Below are 19,364 nucleotides of genomic sequence, written 5' to 3'. Positions count from 1 at the left end.
AAATTATTCACAGTCCATTTATTATTTTTATATTTATTATTATTCATAAGCCCATTAATACTTTAATGGAATACTAAAAAACATTGACGGGGAATTAAACCATTCAGAGTAAAAAAAAATCAAATTCATGCTTTCAATAAAATCGTTAGATAAAAATTTACAGTGGGAGCAGAGGATTTTATAAAATTATAAATTATAAGAATTTTTTTTTTTATCAATATTCATCAAAAGCACAAAACTTTAAATTTATTTTAATCCTTGATAAATAAATTTTTAAAAATAACCAGACATTTTTTAAAATTTTCTAGCTCAGTAAATTTGCATAAATACAAAAATATTTATAACACAGACATAAGAAATTAAACAAAAGATAAAAATATCTCATAAATGTCTTTTGAGAAGATATATTTTATGTTTCTTTTTAACATGCTCTGAATAAATCCAACGATAATTAAAAAATTCATCTCATTAAAAATATATTTTTGCATTGCAAAAATATATGTATATACATATTTCTACCTTGTAAAATAAAAACAAAAAAGTATGATGTTAAAATATATAAAGAAGAATAAAGAGGTACTAAAATGAACTTAAACCAAATATTCTCTACGTTCATTAGCGTAAAGCTTGATCCGAGCAACTGTAACCAGTACCCACACACCCACATATATATATATATATATATATATATATATATATATATATATATATATATATATATATCCATTCGTACATTGCATTCGTACTTCGTATTCTCGTCTCGGGTCAATCCCTATTGTGGTCAGTATATAGAGAAATATATGACTATAGACATCTACATATGTACGTATATATATACCCTATTTATTCTATATATTCTCTATATGCGCCTTACTCTACCGCTAATGGATTAACCAACCCCCTAACTCAAATTTCCCTCTCTTTTTATCTGGCAGTGTGCTAGTGCTCTCTATGCTACCAAATACCCAACCCTTCTCTGTCACCTAACACCCTTTAACCAATCTATCCCCAATAATCCTACTTTGTTCCCTGACGTTATATATTTCGAGCAATTTAATGCAGTACCAGTCGCCGAACATTTCAACAAGCAAACCAGGATCGCGTGCTAACTCACGCGGTTTTCGCGTCCAGGGAGACCCGGTTCGGGACACCCCGTCATCATCATCAACCGACATTATAAAATCTTTTTACCCTATGGTTTGTTTATTTAAAAAGGACTCAGACACGATTTCGCATGCCCGCGCGTAAGCCGATTATAGTCTTTTTAATAATTTAAATTAAACTGCGGTTTTGTTATGCATTATTACTAATTGTACATTGATAAATTGAGGGTTGAGGCTGACAGTCATTAGTCATCGGTAAATCGAAATCAAAGTTCCCGAGAGAATTGATCGAGTGTTGGCTAATTAATACTCGGTTTCTATTATTAAAATACTGGTAAAACAACAGAGAACACTCGGTTATTAATTGTTATTATTAACAAATTTTCAGGTATATTTAATTTTTATTCAAGGATATTTAATGTTCATTCGTAGGTACAATGTCTTGTTAAATTCTTGATGGGAGTTATGAAAACAAAAAATAATGATGACAAAAAAAAATATTTTAAAAATCAATGGATTGGTGATGAATTTCCTGGCAGAATTTTACAGTAAGCATTAAAAAAAAAAAAAAAAAAAACAGTAATTGCCTCTTGACTCCTGACGCGTCGGTAGTTAAGGTAAATGAAAAATCGTTCAATAACCCAGCTGATAAATGCACCAAGGCAGTTTTAATTGCCTCGCAATTGAAAAATTTTCATTCTTTTTTATTTTAATAATTCACAACAAAATCTAAATAGAAATAGTCAGAAAAATATTTTAATATTCGTTGACCTAGATTTTGTCATGATAAAAAAAAATTAAACTACCAGAAAGATATACAAGTTGTGACAAATGTTAAGCAATCTGCAAAACTCGGTCATACGTTGCACTTTTCACTTTTATGTAATATATGTACGTATATATATATATATATTCCCCCAACGAGAATATCAGGAAACTGCCTCCATCACATCTATTTTCATAGTGTCCCGCCATACACATGTCGCTGAAGCGTCATCTCATAGAATGGTTCTTCATTCGATGACTCTCTACTTGTTCTCGTCTCTAAAACGAGAGATGAGAGAGTTACTGAGGTTGCGAGACGTGATCGTCTGTTGCCACTATACTGTACACTGTTGAGTACTCGTGTGTCTGTAATTTTTTTCATCATTCAGTTAAGATCATTGACACTTTACAGTTAAATTATTTTTTTTTTTAATTATCATCATTTTTAAATTACTCAAAGCCGATTAAACAACCGTTAGGAAATAATTATTGCAATTATAATAATAGTAGAATACGTGTATAGTTTTATTGATCGATCGATTTAAAAGCAGGTCTTCGAAAGAGTAATCTCAGGTTTAATATAACGATTCTCTACCACGCCTCGCGGTCCACGTGCTCGGACGGGTACTGCCATCATCATTACCATCATCATCATCATCATCATCATCCGTGCAAAGGATGCATTAACGTCTGCAAAACGAGTACTGTATATATTACAAAGTGCCTGTTCTGGGTTTCAGCACAAGTGACCAGTGACATATAATTATATGGCTAAATAAAGTTCTTATAGAAAATTTTTTACTTTAAATTACCATTTATTATTTTTTTCATCATAAATTTGTATTTTGAAAATTATTAAATTTAATAATAATTGCAGTGAAATTTAAAAAAAAAAAAAATTAATTAAATTCTAATGATGTTCAATGAGATTTATATATTTTAAGCTTGACAGAAGCACATATAATAATGAGTGCAACCGAAATTATTTCTCTGGATATAATTAACTCACAAGAGTCTGGTGAAATTCAGCAGATACTCAGCATGAGCATTTTTACTCGTCACTAATAAATAAACTTCCGCGTGAAAATAATTAGAGCGAAATATTATTATTTTATTTATTTAATAATTTAATAAATATACGTATATAAATATCTGTCATGATCATACGAGAAATAATATAATAAAATAAATTTATCGACAATTATTCCAGCGAATTAATTTTTCCACTCGATTTTGTCCAACTCGTCAGCTTGCTGAGTGAACTTTATTGATCGTGACCCTCGTTATTAATATAATTCACTGGCTACTCTAATATATATAGTCGATATATATAATATAAAAAAAAAAAATTAATATATATGCATGTATGTGTATATATTAACGACATGGAGAACGAAAGAATTGAAAGAATGTTTTAATGAAATGCAAAGTAATGTAATAAAAAAATTTTTGTTCCAGACAAAACTCCGCGTGATGGTGGAGGAGAACGCAGCAACGGGTGCCCGGCTGGACGGGGAGTTGGAACGCGCACGTGGTGAATGTGCAAGTCTCCGGGGTGAATTGAGAACCGTCCGCGGCGCCCTTGTGCTCAACAATAATCACCAAAATAATGGAGCCTCGAGTAATGGCAGTAATCTCAGTGGTACTTCGACAAACAGCACAAGTACTAGTGCCAGCAGTACAACAACTTCTAACAATTTATCAGCACCACCGAGTCAAGACAGCACAGAGTCTATGGGGCACAATAGTCAAGAAGAACCATCGAAACGTTTAAGTGCTAACAGTAGTCCCGTTGACAAAAGAAGCTCCGCTAGTGAAAAATCAGTCAGCCCTATTGACAAAGGCAACAGTCCGATTGATAAAAAAGATCGTGCTAGTCCTATTGATCGCTCTAAAACTAGTCCATCTGTTGGTTAGTTCAATTTTAATTTATATTTTTTATTGATAAAAAAAATTTTTACAAAATTACTTTCATAAAAATATGATAAAATTTCAATTTTCCCTCGAGATCAAACTGTTCCTACGGGAATAGACTAGATTTTATTAATTTTAGAGTGTCTTGTATTATTCTATCCTGCATTTGAACTCTCTTGGGAAAAGTATTGACGTGAAAAAATCAATGGAATGAAAATTTTTATAAATTTTATATTACTACACAGAAAAAAAAATGAATTTCTTGGCAGAAAAAATTTGATGCGTCAAGAAATCCTTTTTTTGTGTAATCTATTTAGACTAGTTTCTAGTAGACACAAATTTATTGTAAAAAATAAAAAAATTAAATTTTTAGAGAGAAAAAATAGCTCACCCAGCCGCAGCCCCAGTGAAAAAACCCGACGTCCGTGGACATCTGCGGTGGAGAAGACGCGAATCAGTGGCTCGGGTGGTAGCGTTGACTCGAGGTCCGGCAGTGCAAGTCCAGATCGTGGTTCACGGACCACAAGTTTCTTTCAACGTAGCGGAAGCGAACGTTCTAGCGGTGAGAGACTGCGAATCACAACCAACCGCGATTCAATACGATCCAACAAGGACTCCAGCACAGAACACGACAAGGATAGTTGTGGCAAAGACATAATTGATGGTGATGTAAGACCAGATGAAGACAACGAACCTCCTGCTCCGGCTCCCAGCAGCAGGCCGACATCTCCCACTAGCTCTCTCGGTGAGCAAGCTCTGGCTCTTGTTCTCAAACTCTCTTTAATTATTTATGTGTGAATTTACTCAGTCCCAGCAATTCACTCTCTTGGTCTCTTGTTCAACTCAACGTATTTTATTATCATTTTTTTATTTTATTCAAACAACTTTTAATGATACTAAAATTAATTAAATATTCCACGTCAACAAACTTTTATAAACAGCAAGTGAATTTTAACACTGTTAATTAATAATAATTTTTTATTTATTTAAATGTCAATCAGACGTTAATTTGTTTGTAAAACTTTTATGAAAATTCCCAGCTAGAAATTGCTAATTAAAAAAAAAAAATTTATATATATTCAGTACTCAGTATTGAATATATATTTATTTTAATTAAAATTCAGCGAGAAAAAGTTTTAATGCCGGCATATAAATAAAGGAATTGAACCAAACAGCAAACGTCGAATTAAAAAGTTTTGTAAATGCTTTTTTTCTACCCAAGAAAATTTATCGTTTAAAATATTCCTTCATGTAAATCGATATTATAGTATTACTAGCATAGTATAAATATTATATTTATTGAAAAATAATTGTGCTGCAGCTTCACGATTTTCTGGTCTCCATACTGGTACTTCAGTTGAGATAGCAAGCACTCGAAGATTACGTTTAGAAAATGAACGTCTTGTGGCAGAAGTTGCGCGATTACGTCGCTTATTGCTGAGCGGTGCAGCGCGAGGTGAAGTGGGTGGTGAAGATGCAGCTATCGAAGAAGAAGCTCGTTTCGTGGCTCTAGAAATGGAGTTGCAACACTCTCGGGAGATTATCCAAGCCCTCAAAACTGATCGCAAGAGGCTTAAGGCTGAGAAATTCGATCTACTCAATCAAATGAAAGCACTTTACAGTACTCTTGAAGACAAGGAACGTGAACTCCGTGACTTTATACGGAATTACGAACAGGTAAAGCATCAAAAAATTTTGCTAATAAATTAAATTACAGCATGCGCGTAACTTTTGTTTTAGAAACATAATTCACCTAAGAAAAAAGTAATATATTAATTTAATATTCAATTCATGCATCAGACTCGAGAAAAATAAATTAATAAAAGGCGGGAAAAAATATTTAAATTTATATCTTCAATATTAAATAATTTTCTCGGAGATTATCTTGGAATTTATCAATTTTCTCACCCCGGGTCTTATAATTCACTTAACTCGTGCTTTGCATTTTCACATCTCCAAACAACTTCTTCATCAATCTTTGTTTTTGCACTTAGCTGGCCTTTTTTACGATTAATGGCTTTAGCATGAACCCGCGTTAAAACAAATGTCCACATAGAACTAACCGAAACCGCCACAGAACTCTACCGCTACTTTTCCGAGTGAAAAATAGCACCGAATAAAAATAAAGTCGCAGTTTTCCATTACCCATTTACTTCATAAGTTTTTTTTTTTATATCAGCAACACGAGTATCATCTTTCAAGTGCATTTCTCCCGACGAAAAATTGCCCGTGACAGCCAAGTAAACTACAACCCATATGTCCGTTATCCCTGATAAAGATTTCCCGACAATATCTCTTATCGACCCTCGTGTTAATTTCACCTCTTTCCTTTCCCCTTTCCTTTATTCTCAACAGAATCAACAATTCACCACCATCTTGTCCCGACAATTTTCCGCCCTCGGCTTAACTTCTATCGCAACTTCTCGACTCTTATCTTGCAAGCGAATACCAGCCATTAAAACGAATGAGAATAAAACCGTATGTTAGTCTCTAGTGGGAGTGTTATCTTAACAACAAATCGTTATTTAAATTCAACCAATAAAGATCTTAATACTTTTAAATCCGCCAACGCTAATCTTTTAATTTCTCTTTAAAATAAATTAACAAAAATATATATAAATATAAAGGATGCTCGAATAGATTCGAATCCAAAAATTCTGATCAGCTTTCAAATATCAAATTTTCATTTTATAGAGCTTAGTTTTTTTAAATTGAAAAGTTTCGAATAACTCAAAAACTTATGAATAGTTTGAATATTTACGAATAGTTCGATACATATAATTCGTACATAGTTTTATTTTACAACTTAGTAAACTAAAACTACTCATTTAAACTCTTTTTCTCTTTATTATACTTGTACTCTAGCTGTTTGCATTAAACTCATTACGTACAAACTTTACCCGATAAACTGTTTCCACATCGTTACGATATTTGTTCATAGAAAGATAAATGGATTAATCTGGTCATCTAGTCTACCTAATACTAATACTAACACTAATACTATTATTAATCCCAATTATTTAACTTTGTTGAAAAAATAAGTAAAATAATAATAAGATATAAAACACTTAGCCGTAGTTGCCTGTAACGGAGTTAGCAAACTTCAAACGACTTGTTAACTTCGTCATGTCCAGTAGTGAAAGTAGTTGTAGTACTAGTAGTAGTTTGGTGTTGGTTTAATTGGGGTGGAGTTACTGCCCGTATGTGGTGTTTCTCACCGTTTGATTTCAGCGGATGAGGGAAAACGAAGCGACACTTGGACGGCTTCAGCACGGAGGTGGATTACCAAATGAAGAACGTGAACGAGAACGTGAACGTGAACGCTGGAGTCTCCTGAGAGCCGCCAGAGATGAAGCTGACCGTAGTGTCAGTTTGGCAGCAAGTCTTGCTGATAAAGAAGCTGCACTTTCTCATGCTCATGCGACTATTAAAGAAGTAAATTTTTTTTATAAATTTACAGATTTTAAATTGTTATTTATAAATTTTATTTTTCGATTTAGCTTCAACGTCAATTAGGCGATCGAGGTATTGGAAATGTATGTTTGAGCGATCAGGAATCCCTGGTATCGTTTCCCCGAGGCAGCGTTAATGGGACAGCAACACCTGGCGCCTGTAGCAACAGCGGAGTTGGAAATTGTGTGCCGATGCTACTCCCGCATCTGGGATCCCAGCCGCCCTTGGGCATCACTGATATCTGTGTGGGCAGTGTCACTGGCACGGGTGTGTCTGGCATCGGACAAGCTGGCGATCGTGGAAGTTGCAGTGCTGATAGCGGCGTACGAGGATCCAGCGACCGTGAAAGCGGTGGTGCCACTAGTGTTGGCGGCAATTTATCTGATTCTACTACTGATGGTTAGTTAACTTTATACTTTTTTTAATTATTTTATCTACAGTACTATAAATAAATTAACTGTCGTATAAAGTTATTTTCCTTTAATTAAATAAAACCAAGAACCTCGAGAGTCTAAACGAGGTGGAATTTTTTATAAAAATTAAAAACGGTCAAAGGTTAAATATAATTACATTTAAACAAGAGTGAGAACCCAAAGTACGATTAAAGTCTCTTTTAAAAGCTTCCCGCAGAGACCCAGATAACTCGTCACTGCTAATTGTCCAATTGTTCATGCTCTAAATACTATTATGTAAAAGGTCGTAGTAAGCTGATTTCATCAGGATAAAATTGTTGCGTTGGAATTTTTTTCTTTTAATTAAAAAATAAAAAGAATTTTTAATTAATAAAACAAAAATTAAGACCTACTACCTAGATAATTAATTTTTTTATTTCTCTAACTAACACTGAGGGTGCAACATAAAGAACACGTTGAAGGCGAATAAAACCGTGTCTTCGTTGGTGTCCTTTAGAAACACCCACTCGATGGCACTTACTCTCTGTCTCATCCTTAACATTTAAACTGTCACTTTAAAAAGTATTATTTATGTCCATTGTGGACTTTCAACACAAACATATGCATATACATATACAAACACAAATACTGTTTCTTAAATATATATACAATATCTTCAGTATATTTTTATATACATGTATAGAATAAATATTTAAACGCAGGCACACCAACAATAACTGTTGAGGGAAGTGGCCTCGACATGGACAGCATCTCCGTGATCTCTTCCATAGCCCCATCGCACATGTACCAGTGTAAGTGTACAGTTTAATCGTCATCCTCATCGTAATCCTATCAATGCTTATATCATCCCTTGCTTTATCTACTTATCTGCTACTTTATACTCTATGATATTTAATACTTGACTTGTATCGCTCATTCCTCTTTATTTTATTACATAATTTATTATAAAATAATATATACTTGTAAATAAATAAATAAATAAATAAATAAATGATTATTGTCCTTGAAGACAAAGCATGAGCATGAAAAAATATAAGAAATTATTGATCTTTATCCTAACACGCGAGTCCATGTTCTTTATGTTGCATCAATTGTTAAAAATAAATATTTATTGTTATAATTAATTGGTTGTAGGTAAAAAATATTACTATGAATTTATGAATGTATTTTTCCAGCAGCGACAACGCCAAAAGACTGCAGTCCGACACTGTCGCCATTGAACGCATTCTCACGGGCGATGGACACATCCTCAATGTCGCGATCCGTCGAGCAGCTCTCCAGCCCGATGGACTCTGAGCCGAGGAGATGTAAACAGAGTCCACCTGTCGTAGCACCTGTCGCTCACGTACGCTCGTCTGCGACAAGAGGCGGGCCTTGGGGCTCCATTTCAAGGTAAAAAAATTAACATTTTTTACTTCATCTCAGTTCTATTTCTTTTTCTTACCAGCATTATTTTTATTTTTTTTTAAATTTATATAAATTAATTCAGCTAAATTTTTTTTATCAATAAGTTTTTAAATTTTATTTATTTTTAAATACTTATCAGTACTTTATTCATTTATATTTTACTCCAATGCATTTCCACTGATTATCCTCACTTTTTGCTGATAATAACACTAATAATAATTAAATTTAATGTTAAATAATGAGAATGAACAAAATTTTGTAATAATACTTAAGTATTACAACAAGGCGCTTTAATTTCTCTAGATTAATTTGATGTACAAGCATTAGTAGAGCATAATTATTATTATTATGCATTTTGAGTATGCATTTATCTCGTCACCATTTTGTGTATGTACTTGAATTTTATCTTAATTCAAACATAACTAGAACATCAAAAACGCGCACAAAGCTTAACATAATTTATTTATCCCTTTCATCTGAACTCCATTATAATAATTACAAAACTAATTAATTTTAATTACCTATTAAAAAAAAAAGTATTCCAATTCCGCATTAAACAGTAACTTTTTTTTTTTTTTTTTTTTTTTTTTTTTTTTTTTCAATTTTTAACCGTTTAATGAAATTGCCATTTGATCAAAGACTAAAAGCACTCAACTAGCAGCACTCACTTTGAGATTGGCAAACAAACGTCCTTGTACCGTCATTACTGGTATAGTAGATGAATAAAGCACCATAGTAGTTTGTTGGTACAAAGGTAGAGAGGGGCGTTGACAAAAAATAAAATAAAGAGACTGGGGTATGCTCTGTAATGGTCGTTACGTTTCATTTAAAGGGTTTTCGCACGCTCGCGTCACCGGAAAGCGATAAACAGTTCTGTGAGCGGCAGCGCCGGAAACGAGGGCCCGGATGCCTTCGATCCATACAGATCCTGGTCGCCCCTCACCGAGGAAGGCTACGCCGAGAAGCTGAGACTACTCAGGGAGGCTGCGACAATACCAATGGAACGTTGGCGTGCACCAACTGTCCTCGCTTGGCTTGAGGTGGCTCTCGGTATGCCGCAATATGGACCGAGATGCGCTGAAAATGTCAAGTCCGGAAAGGTGAATTTAAAAACTTCCCTGAGTACTTTTGGGATCATTAATTTTAAAATGAAATTACTTTTGATAACCAGGTACTGCTAGAGCTGAACGACGCGGAACTTGAAGCAGGTCTTGGTATAACGCACCCACTTCACAGGAAGAAACTAAGACTTGCTATTGAAGAGCATCGTCATCCAAGTCTTGTTCGTTATCCCTGCATCGCCCAACTTGGTCACACTTGGGTTAGTTCTGAGTGGTTACCAGATCTAGGTCTTGCTCAATACTCCGAGAGCTTCGCCACAAACATGGTAGACGCCCGTATGTTAGATCATATTGTTAAAAAAGAATTGGAAAAGTTGCTCGGAGTTACGAGGAAATTTCACCAAGCAAGTATTATGCATGGAATTAATTTACTGAGGATGCTCAAGTATGACAGACAGGTAAAATTAATTTTATTTATTATTTATATTTAATTATTATCCTTTATAGATTATGTATAACCAGAGTGTTCAGTGTTTAAGCCATTAAGCTTTAAACTTTTAATAAGATTTAAATTTAACCGTCCATACTTTGCATAATCCGGTTAAAGTTATTGTCATTCGTGTTATCCAGATTATCTGACATTATTTAAATTTTGTTTTTATAAATATTTATTGGGATAATTATTGCAGGCTTTGGCTGTTAGGAGGCATCAGTGCGAGCAAGTCGACGAGGATCCATTAGTTTGGACTAATCAGAGATTTATTAGATGGGCGAGGAATATCGACTTGGCTGAGTATGCTGATAATCTTAAAGGTATATTTTTTTTTTTATAAAAAAACAAAAAAAACATTTCAATCAATTAATGATTTCTATAATTCTCGAGAACCAATAACCGATAATATGAAATAACTTTTTACTTACGTAAACTTTAATCAATACAAAATTCAACTTCTACAAACTTATGAGTGAAAATACAAACTTGTATTAACATAACACATAATTTAAAAGTTATGAGTAAAAATTTAAGTGAATAAACCTTTTTTTTAAAATATTATTTTACAATACTTTTCTCTTGTAAAAATAAACATCCAGATAAATTTAATACTCAGCTTTATTAAATATAAAATTAAATTATCTTGGATTGAAAATTCTTACACTGCAATTTATATATTATTATTAAAGATTCCGGAGTACACGGTGCACTGGTAGTGTTGGAGCCTTCATTTACGGGTGACACGATGGCAACAGCCCTTGGAATTCCGCCAGCTAAGCACATGATACGCCGACATCTGACAGCTGAGCTAGAAGCACTCGTTTTACCAGCAAGGTACTCAATCTACTGTCATCCAGAAGGAACAATGGACAACGCACATTAATCGGCACTCGTTCTGTCATATATGTATATATATATATATTTATACATACACATATATCTATATATATATGACATTAGATACACAATACGGCAAATCAATCCCCAATCAACATCATATTGTGTTGATTACTCATTAGAAACAGTCATATATATACAGCCAATATCACGTTCTATGACGTACTGACCCAACGTCAAATGAACGTTGATCACATAGACCCTCGTTTGTCTTCCTTAATTCCAAAGACAAATAATTTTAAATCAGTCTTCATAAAATCTTATTTTCTAACATCAATCATTTTTTCATCTCAGTAATTTTAAACTGTAGACCGGACTAAATTTATTTCCCGTATCTAAAAAGACAAATTAATGGTTCTGCTTAGAAAAAAAAATTAACTCTCGTTCGGACTCATTGTTATTTTTAACTTGTAGTTATTCTACTTGCGTGGAATTATTTTATTAAAAGAATGAAGAAATTCAAGTGCTGAAGAAAGTAAAGGAGGAGGAAAGTAAACCAAAAAGCTTATATTTGTAATCAAAGTTAAGTCTGCGATATATATAGGGAGGTATTAAACAATAAGAGAATACCGACAAGACCGATGAGAACTGAGAGAAGAGATATCCCTTTTACAATGGCTTCAGATCAACTTACTCGTATCCAAAACTGCTACCGGGATTCAGTTTACGATTACAACAATATATATACATATATATATATATATATATATCCCGCTGTTAGTCCAACTATTATACTCGTTACCGCTCCTTAATTCCTCAGGGTTTCATTGAAAACTTCCACTATAATACACGTAATTCTTGTTTCAAATTCCGTTGTTCATATTTCCCGTTTTATAAATGCTACCATCTAACAGCAATATTTGTTGTGTAACTCAAATAACAAACTTGTCTGACAACAATAGTTGTAATATTTATAAATATTTAAACTCAAATATTTCTCAACTCTAGTTTACACAAAACTTGATTTTAAAACCCGGTAAATTGTTTCTACATATTAAATACAACCGAAGTAAAACAGTTCCATAAATAATTAAATAATTTGTTAAATAAAAAAAAATAATTACTTATTCCATATTGATTTAATTAATCGAACATATTCGTGGAAGCTTTTAAATAAATAAACTTTTTTTTCCCGCTGTAAAACAAATTTACCTCATTCATTGACACTTAATTATTAAACCCGCTGGGTTAATTAATGTAGGTCATTGATAATCGATACCAATTAATTATTTTTAAAACTCTCTATGACACGTGTCAAATTTTTTTTTTTTAACTAATGCTTCCGAGAATACTTGAATTAATAAATAAAATTAAAATTATCATTGATGTCACTTTGGCGAACAGACTATTTAATTTGCCACTGTGACATTGTGATAAAAATATGATAAAACGAATTTAATTTGCATCACTCAGTGTCGCAAACAAAATAAATATATATCAGATCTAATAAAAAAGATCTAAATATATATATATAGATCATGTTTAACGCATGATTATAATTATAATGTAAAGTAAATTAATTATAAAAATTATTACACGATATATATCCCGTCATTACCAGTAATACACACACGTAAATACGATACAGTTACAGCTGACATTGATATGTACATATACAAACATTTATATTATTTTTATTATTTAATAACTTGTTTGAATTTTTTAAAAAAAATATTTTGTTAATAAATAAATAATTTATTGTTGGTAAATTTCTGGTCTGCAGTCCACTCGATCAATGGATAAAAATAATTAAACAAAATTAGAAGTTGAATAAATAAATAAATAAATAAATGATTTGTCTTGATGACAGATTTATAAAACCGGTAAATAAGATATTAAAATTGAATTTAGGTGAGCCGTAGCCCACAGCCGCTGCCTGCACTGCACTGCGCTATGTACAGCACTCATTTTTATTAGTAAATTGTGGTATTATCCTTGATCAATTATCAATAGACATATCACGTTACTAATTACAAAAGGACAGATTTTTTTTTATACTCTTTTGGGTTAACGAAACTAGAGAAAGCCAAAAAGGCTTTTATTTTTTTTTTATTGCCAATCGTTTGTGTAAAAAAAAAATCAGCTTTAAAATAAGTCTACAGTATGTTTAGCAATTAAAAAAAAATTATATATCCTTTGGGTTTTAAATTTAGTGACCTCTGTAAAAAATTTTCAGAGTGAATGCGGATTAAATCTGGAGTAAATTCGAATTTAAATAAAATCCGTATTTACTCATGATTTTTTTTATTATAAAGCCAAAAGGGCGTCAAAAATATGTCCTTTTAGAATTTGTGACGTGATATTTTTTTAAATTTATTAATAAAGTTATAAATAAATAAAATTATAAATAAAAGATTAAGATTAATTGGTAAATTTACAAAATAATGATCATGGATTATACTACTGTGCATTATAGATATTTATTTGCCATTAAAAATTAATTACTATAATATGACTGTTAAATGTTTCGTCTGAACAACTTATTTGGCTCTAATGTTTAAATGAAAATTTAAAAATTTGAATTTTAAAAATGAAAAAATGAAACTAAGCCGTTGCTATTCTGGTACCGAGGATCATTAGAGCCCAGTAAATGAATTTTTATTTATATTTAAAGCACAAAATGCTTGTGTATGTATATTTATGTTGTAACTAGATATATTTTAATTAGATATATTTATTATTTTATAATATTAATCTTGTTTAGAATCCCATTAAATTTTTTTCTAGTTTTAGATTTTTGTAGCAGCCGATAACTTAAAAAAAAAAAATAGAATTTAATAGAAATTAGAATTTTTTAATGATAAGATATTTTTCAAAATTTATAAAAATAGTTTTGACTACATAAAATAATTATAAATCCGTAATAAAAATTAATTTTTCAAAATTTTATATTAAAAAAAAAAAGTAACTTATTATTTTAAAAATTAAATTGCAGTAATAATTAAAATTTTTATGAAAACTTTTAATTCTTAGACAAGATTAATATTTTATAAAATAACTGATATATTAAATAATCAACAAGAGTGAAGAAAAGCTCGTGGAAATTAAACTAAATAAATATGACTAATAAATAAATAAATACGTGTGTGTGTTGCGATGTATTGTCGGTGCTATACAAATAGTTTATTAATAAAAGATAAAAAAAAGCGAGCATGAGGATGTGTGCGTGTGTGTAGAAGTCAGCTGGAGATTGTCCCGAGGAACCACATCGGAGCGAGGCCAATGAGTACCGTGAGCGCGGGAGGAAGTCTTGGTCGAGGAAATCGGACTCTCCATCTCCAGCATCACCAGAGCTCTCTCTCTGCCCTCCACATGCCCACCAACAACAATAATCACAACAACAGCTTAAATACTATCGATAGACGACGTTCCAGTCTCAGGGTAATGTCTTCATTTTTTCTCAACTAACTTTCTTTTTTTACCGCATGTCTCTCCTTGATATTCAAACTAAAACTCCAGTCTATGTATATATCATTGATATTTTAATTAATCGCCTCATTTATATACGACGATTTTTATTTAAAAATTTTAAAATCATTCGTTACTTGTTTATAGAAAATAAAAATCGTCACTCGCTAATTGCATGAAATGTGTAAACGCCTACGCTTTAGTAGATTTTTTAAAAAATTCAGAGAAGCTAAAAAAATATATAAATATTTTATAAATCATTTAATAATAATAAATAGTTAATTATTTGATCATGGATGTTAAGTATCAGTCCTTTGCTGTGAGCTATGGGCTCTTTCGATTAACATTTAACATTTATCATTCTCCCTGCATCCTGTGGATCATCGCAGACCTGCAGTCTTCTTTACCTTAAAAAGGTTCGGTATATTCCTTGTCTCATTTAATTTACACAATCATTTACTATTTTTTATTGGGGATCTTTACAGTCAATTCGGTCAGTTTTATCTCCTCTAATTTACTAAATAAATAGTCAATTATTCTAAATATAAAACTAAATATATATGAGTAATTAGTTAAATTTAAAAATCTTTTATCAATTGAAGAGATAAAACTGATCAAGTAAAAGCTGTTTAATTATTTTATACAAAAATATTTTGACAGCGAGGGTCCATTTTATTTTATTTCATTGAGATATTTATTAATTAGATTTGTCGCGTTTATTTTCTGGCCTAATTAAAAAACAATCAAAATAAATTTTATTACTAAATAATATCGCTCTTAAGTACTTAAAAAAAAAATGAACGTAATCGCTCGAGCCTTGAGAAGATTTAAAAAAAATAAAAATACTTTGTAAGGTAAAAGACTGATCGATTACGTGCCTACAGTCAAAATAATAAATTGTTCAATTTATCAAAACTATTATTGATACTATAAACTTAATTTTAAAAATATATAAATTTATTGTTAATTTAATTATTTATTCAAAATATCAATCAAACATATGTCATAGATTATATACAGAAATATATATATTTAAAAAGTATCTATATATTAAATCCTCGACACTGTATATATTTATACACAACCTTACATATATGTAATATAATTCTATTCATCCCCATTATAATCAACTATTAAAAAAAAAAAAAATTCATTGAAAATCTGCATTTTTTTATTTTCACTTAAATATTTACCGATTAATTAACTCATTAAATATTTGTGAGGGAATGATATTTAAACTATAGTTGATAAATAAAAAAAATTAATTGAATTAAACAAACAAAACAATAATTATTATTATTATTGTATTAAATTATTTAAATTTAAATGTGAAATATAATATTTCAAAAAAATGGATGGAGCGGTTTTTTAACTGACCTATGTGTCATCTTTACTATAGTTGTCATGGAGAAGCTCTCAGGTATGAGATTCAAATAATAATTATCCAATAAATAAATTAATTAATTAACATTAATCACAAGTCATTGATTCATTTCATTACACGTTATTTTTATTTAAAAAAAAAAAAACATTTTAATTTATAGACTTGATATTTATTTTAATTACAAAACACTAAATTACTGATTAGATTAGTCATGAGCTTGCAGTAAAAAAAGCGTGAGCATGTTTAGATAATTATTTAATTAGATTAAATTGCAGATATTAATTTAAAATCAATAAAATTTACAGGGATCATTGAGTCGAGCACTAGGTCTTCGTCCTCGCAGTGAGAAAGCATCGCCGTCGTCGTCGTCAGAGACTGGAAGCTTGGCCAGTCAGTGTCAATATATGAGCAGTCTACGAAGTAATTCACCGCCACCTCCACAGTTGCCCCCGCGACCGAATGCCAACGGCGGGATCGCGACTGCCATCGGAAGCGGAAGTGGGAATGGGATCGGAATCGGGATTGGAAGTGGAGGCAAACGTCATCGTCGGGTAAAAAGCATAGGAGACATTGAGTACATAACGAATGCGCCTGTCAGCACACCAGTCTGACAAGAGGACAGGCCCCATCGTTCGGGGCCTTATCGGAGTCTCAGCGAACGCGGCTATTCGTCGTCTTATTCATCGGCGTCAACGACTTCTCAGTACGGTTCATACTCTGGGTACAGTAATATTCTCATGTCTGATTATTACTGCGAGTCAGTGTCTAGTGGTGGTGGTAATAATTACTATCAATTACACGGCGGTTATTATTCACCTCAAAGCTCATCTGGACCGCGTTTTCCTGGTGTTCAAAGATATGGAAGTCTTGCTGAAGAAGTCTGGTCAACTTCTGCTAAAGATTAATAATTACCATCTAAATTGCCACAACCATACTTAGCTTAGTAATTCATTAATTTATTTATTTATTTAAAATAATCTACGCGGAATACGTGAACCGTCTTCCCAATGACCAATTTATTATACTGATTAATTACTTATTGGGAATTAATATATATTTATATATAAGGGTTATGCAAATCGAGTTCCAATCGAAACCAATAATTTGAATTTTTGAATTATTCATAGAATCATGTTCACAAAACTCCACTGGAACTAAAAATACTAAAAAATCGATTTTTAAAAATTTGTCACTTACTGCGTTTTGAAATTGGGCAGTCGAATAATTCGTAAGTTCAAATTCGCATACCCCTAATATATATACATATATTAACATACAAAATGCATCTTATTTATTTAGATGCATTAGATACATTCCATTTTGGAATCGTTGTTTAAATTAGACCAATTACTCAATTTGATAAATAAATAAATAAACAAATAATTGAATATTATACATAATTATAATTCTACTCATATATATATATAAAACTTCAATCATCATATCTCAATATGTACAAGTATAATTAAAATATCAGGTTAAATATCACGGAAATAAATGGAGGGAAATATATTTTGAATTAATATAAGTAATATATAAATATAATTAAATGTACGTACTGATAAATCTAAATATGAGATAATTATGTATAATATTTGATTATTGTTACTGAAACGCTGATTGTATATGAAGACGGAATATTTAAGGAGTGTAATTTAAATTTATAAATGAAACAATTAAATGTGTAAGGCTGAATTTTGTTTATGCATTTATACTTTCTTTTCTATTTGAAAGTAATAATTATAAGTGTTGATAAATATTTTAATTTAAACGATTGATTAATAATTTTTAAAATTATTTGACAATTTGACAGGTGAAAATTTAATTAAAGATTACGTTTGCTGTTATAACTAATGGACTATAAATAAAAAAAAAGCAAAAAGACTTAAAAATTAATGATAATTTTATACTTTTAAATTATAAATAAATATTTATTAATTAATTTAATTTATTTAGACGATAAATCATGAGATTTAATTATTTATTAATTAATATGTAAACCAAAAATTAATTAAAAAAATTTATAATTAAAATTAAAAATAATGAGAATTATAAATATATAATAAAAATAAAAATGTAACAGTACATTAAGTATTAACGACATTTTATAAAAAGTAAAATGCGTATCAATACGTAAATATAATCATGTATTTTTATTAACTATTATCATTATATGTCTAAAATAATTATTTTAATAAATAAAATAAATTTTAGGCTTAAAAAATGAAATATTAATTATTTATTATCTATCACGAACACCAGTCTATAAGATTGTTGAGAAAAAACAAAATTAAAGCTTGTGCGCGTGCTAATAAAAATATGAATAAGTATTGCGCTGATTAAATTGCTTAAGAAAATAAAGTTATTTTAATGTCATCGCTAAGAATCATAAACTCAATGTTGTAAATGTATCGATGAATAAATATATGTATATATTCGTGTGAACTGTAATATTTAAAAGATAAGTACTGACGAATAAATTATAATTGCCTTAAAAATTCTTACGGATATTTTTAATTATTTGTAAAAAAATATATTTCGTTGCTGTTTGAATATTGATGTCGATAATCGATTAACTGCATCGGAAAAACTGCAAAAAGTCCTGGAAAAAATTTATTACCCATATGAGGATACGTGAAGATGGGTAATGACGGACTTGAAATCGTTCTACAAAAAGTACCCCGTAACTTTTCTCCTGATGGGAATAACCCATTATAATACAAACATTTTTTGTTCATTATAATCTTCTATAGTTGAAAAATCCATAAAAAGTCTTGGAAATAATTTATTTTTGGAGTTGAGACTCATATGAGGATGAATGAGGATGAATGAAGATAACTGAGGATGACACTTTTCATGTCTTGATACGAAGAGTATCCCGTAACTTTTCTTCTGTTGCAAATAACTCCCAATAATATTAACATTTTTTGTTCCTTTTAACGTCCTCTCGTAGAAGATACTCAAAAAAGTCCTGGAAAAAATTTTTTTCCTGACCCACGATTCATATGAAGACTGGTGAGGATGGATGAAGATAGGTGAGGATGACAGTCTCGTCATCTTTCTACG

At 30.8% G+C, this 19,364-nt stretch overlaps 1 protein-coding gene across 8 annotated transcripts in view; it reads left to right on the top strand.

Moving 5' to 3' along the window:
• LOC103575197 (kazrin) overlaps positions 1-17,013 on the top strand; it is a 63,605-nt gene extending 46,592 nt beyond the window's left edge. For 3 of the 8 annotated variants that reach the window (XM_053737207.1, XM_008554888.3, XM_008554889.3), the window contains exons 3-17: positions 3,327-3,780; positions 4,156-4,527; positions 5,104-5,459; positions 7,014-7,217; positions 7,283-7,634; positions 8,350-8,439; positions 8,824-9,040; positions 9,888-10,155; positions 10,227-10,574; positions 10,806-10,929; positions 11,299-11,443; positions 14,683-14,887; positions 15,304-15,330; positions 16,314-16,334; positions 16,604-17,013. In XM_053737207.1, coding sequence (XP_053593182.1) covers positions 3,327-3,780; positions 4,156-4,527; positions 5,104-5,459; positions 7,014-7,217; positions 7,283-7,634; positions 8,350-8,439; positions 8,824-9,040; positions 9,888-10,155; positions 10,227-10,574; positions 10,806-10,929; positions 11,299-11,443; positions 14,683-14,887; positions 15,304-15,330; positions 16,314-16,334; positions 16,604-16,909 — 3,489 coding nt within the window. In that variant the 3' untranslated portion in view covers positions 16,910-17,013. Of the gene's footprint in view, positions 1-2,252; positions 2,280-3,326; positions 3,781-4,155; positions 4,528-5,103; positions 5,460-7,013; positions 7,218-7,282; positions 7,635-8,349; positions 8,440-8,823; positions 9,041-9,887; positions 10,156-10,226; positions 10,575-10,805; positions 10,930-11,298; positions 11,444-14,682; positions 14,888-15,303; positions 15,331-16,313; positions 16,335-16,603 lie in introns of those variants that run through there. The other 5 variants (XM_008554894.3, XM_053737206.1, XM_008554893.3 and 2 more) reach the window with 5 other exon arrangements.
• The last annotated feature ends 2,351 nt before the right edge of the window (positions 17,014-19,364 follow it).

The sequence above is a fragment of the Microplitis demolitor genome, chromosome 3 (assembly GCF_026212275.2).
Source record: "Microplitis demolitor isolate Queensland-Clemson2020A chromosome 3, iyMicDemo2.1a, whole genome shotgun sequence".
Classification (NCBI taxonomy): domain Eukaryota; kingdom Metazoa; phylum Arthropoda; class Insecta; order Hymenoptera; family Braconidae; genus Microplitis; species Microplitis demolitor.
This window is presented reverse-complemented; position numbering and strand designations above follow the sequence as displayed.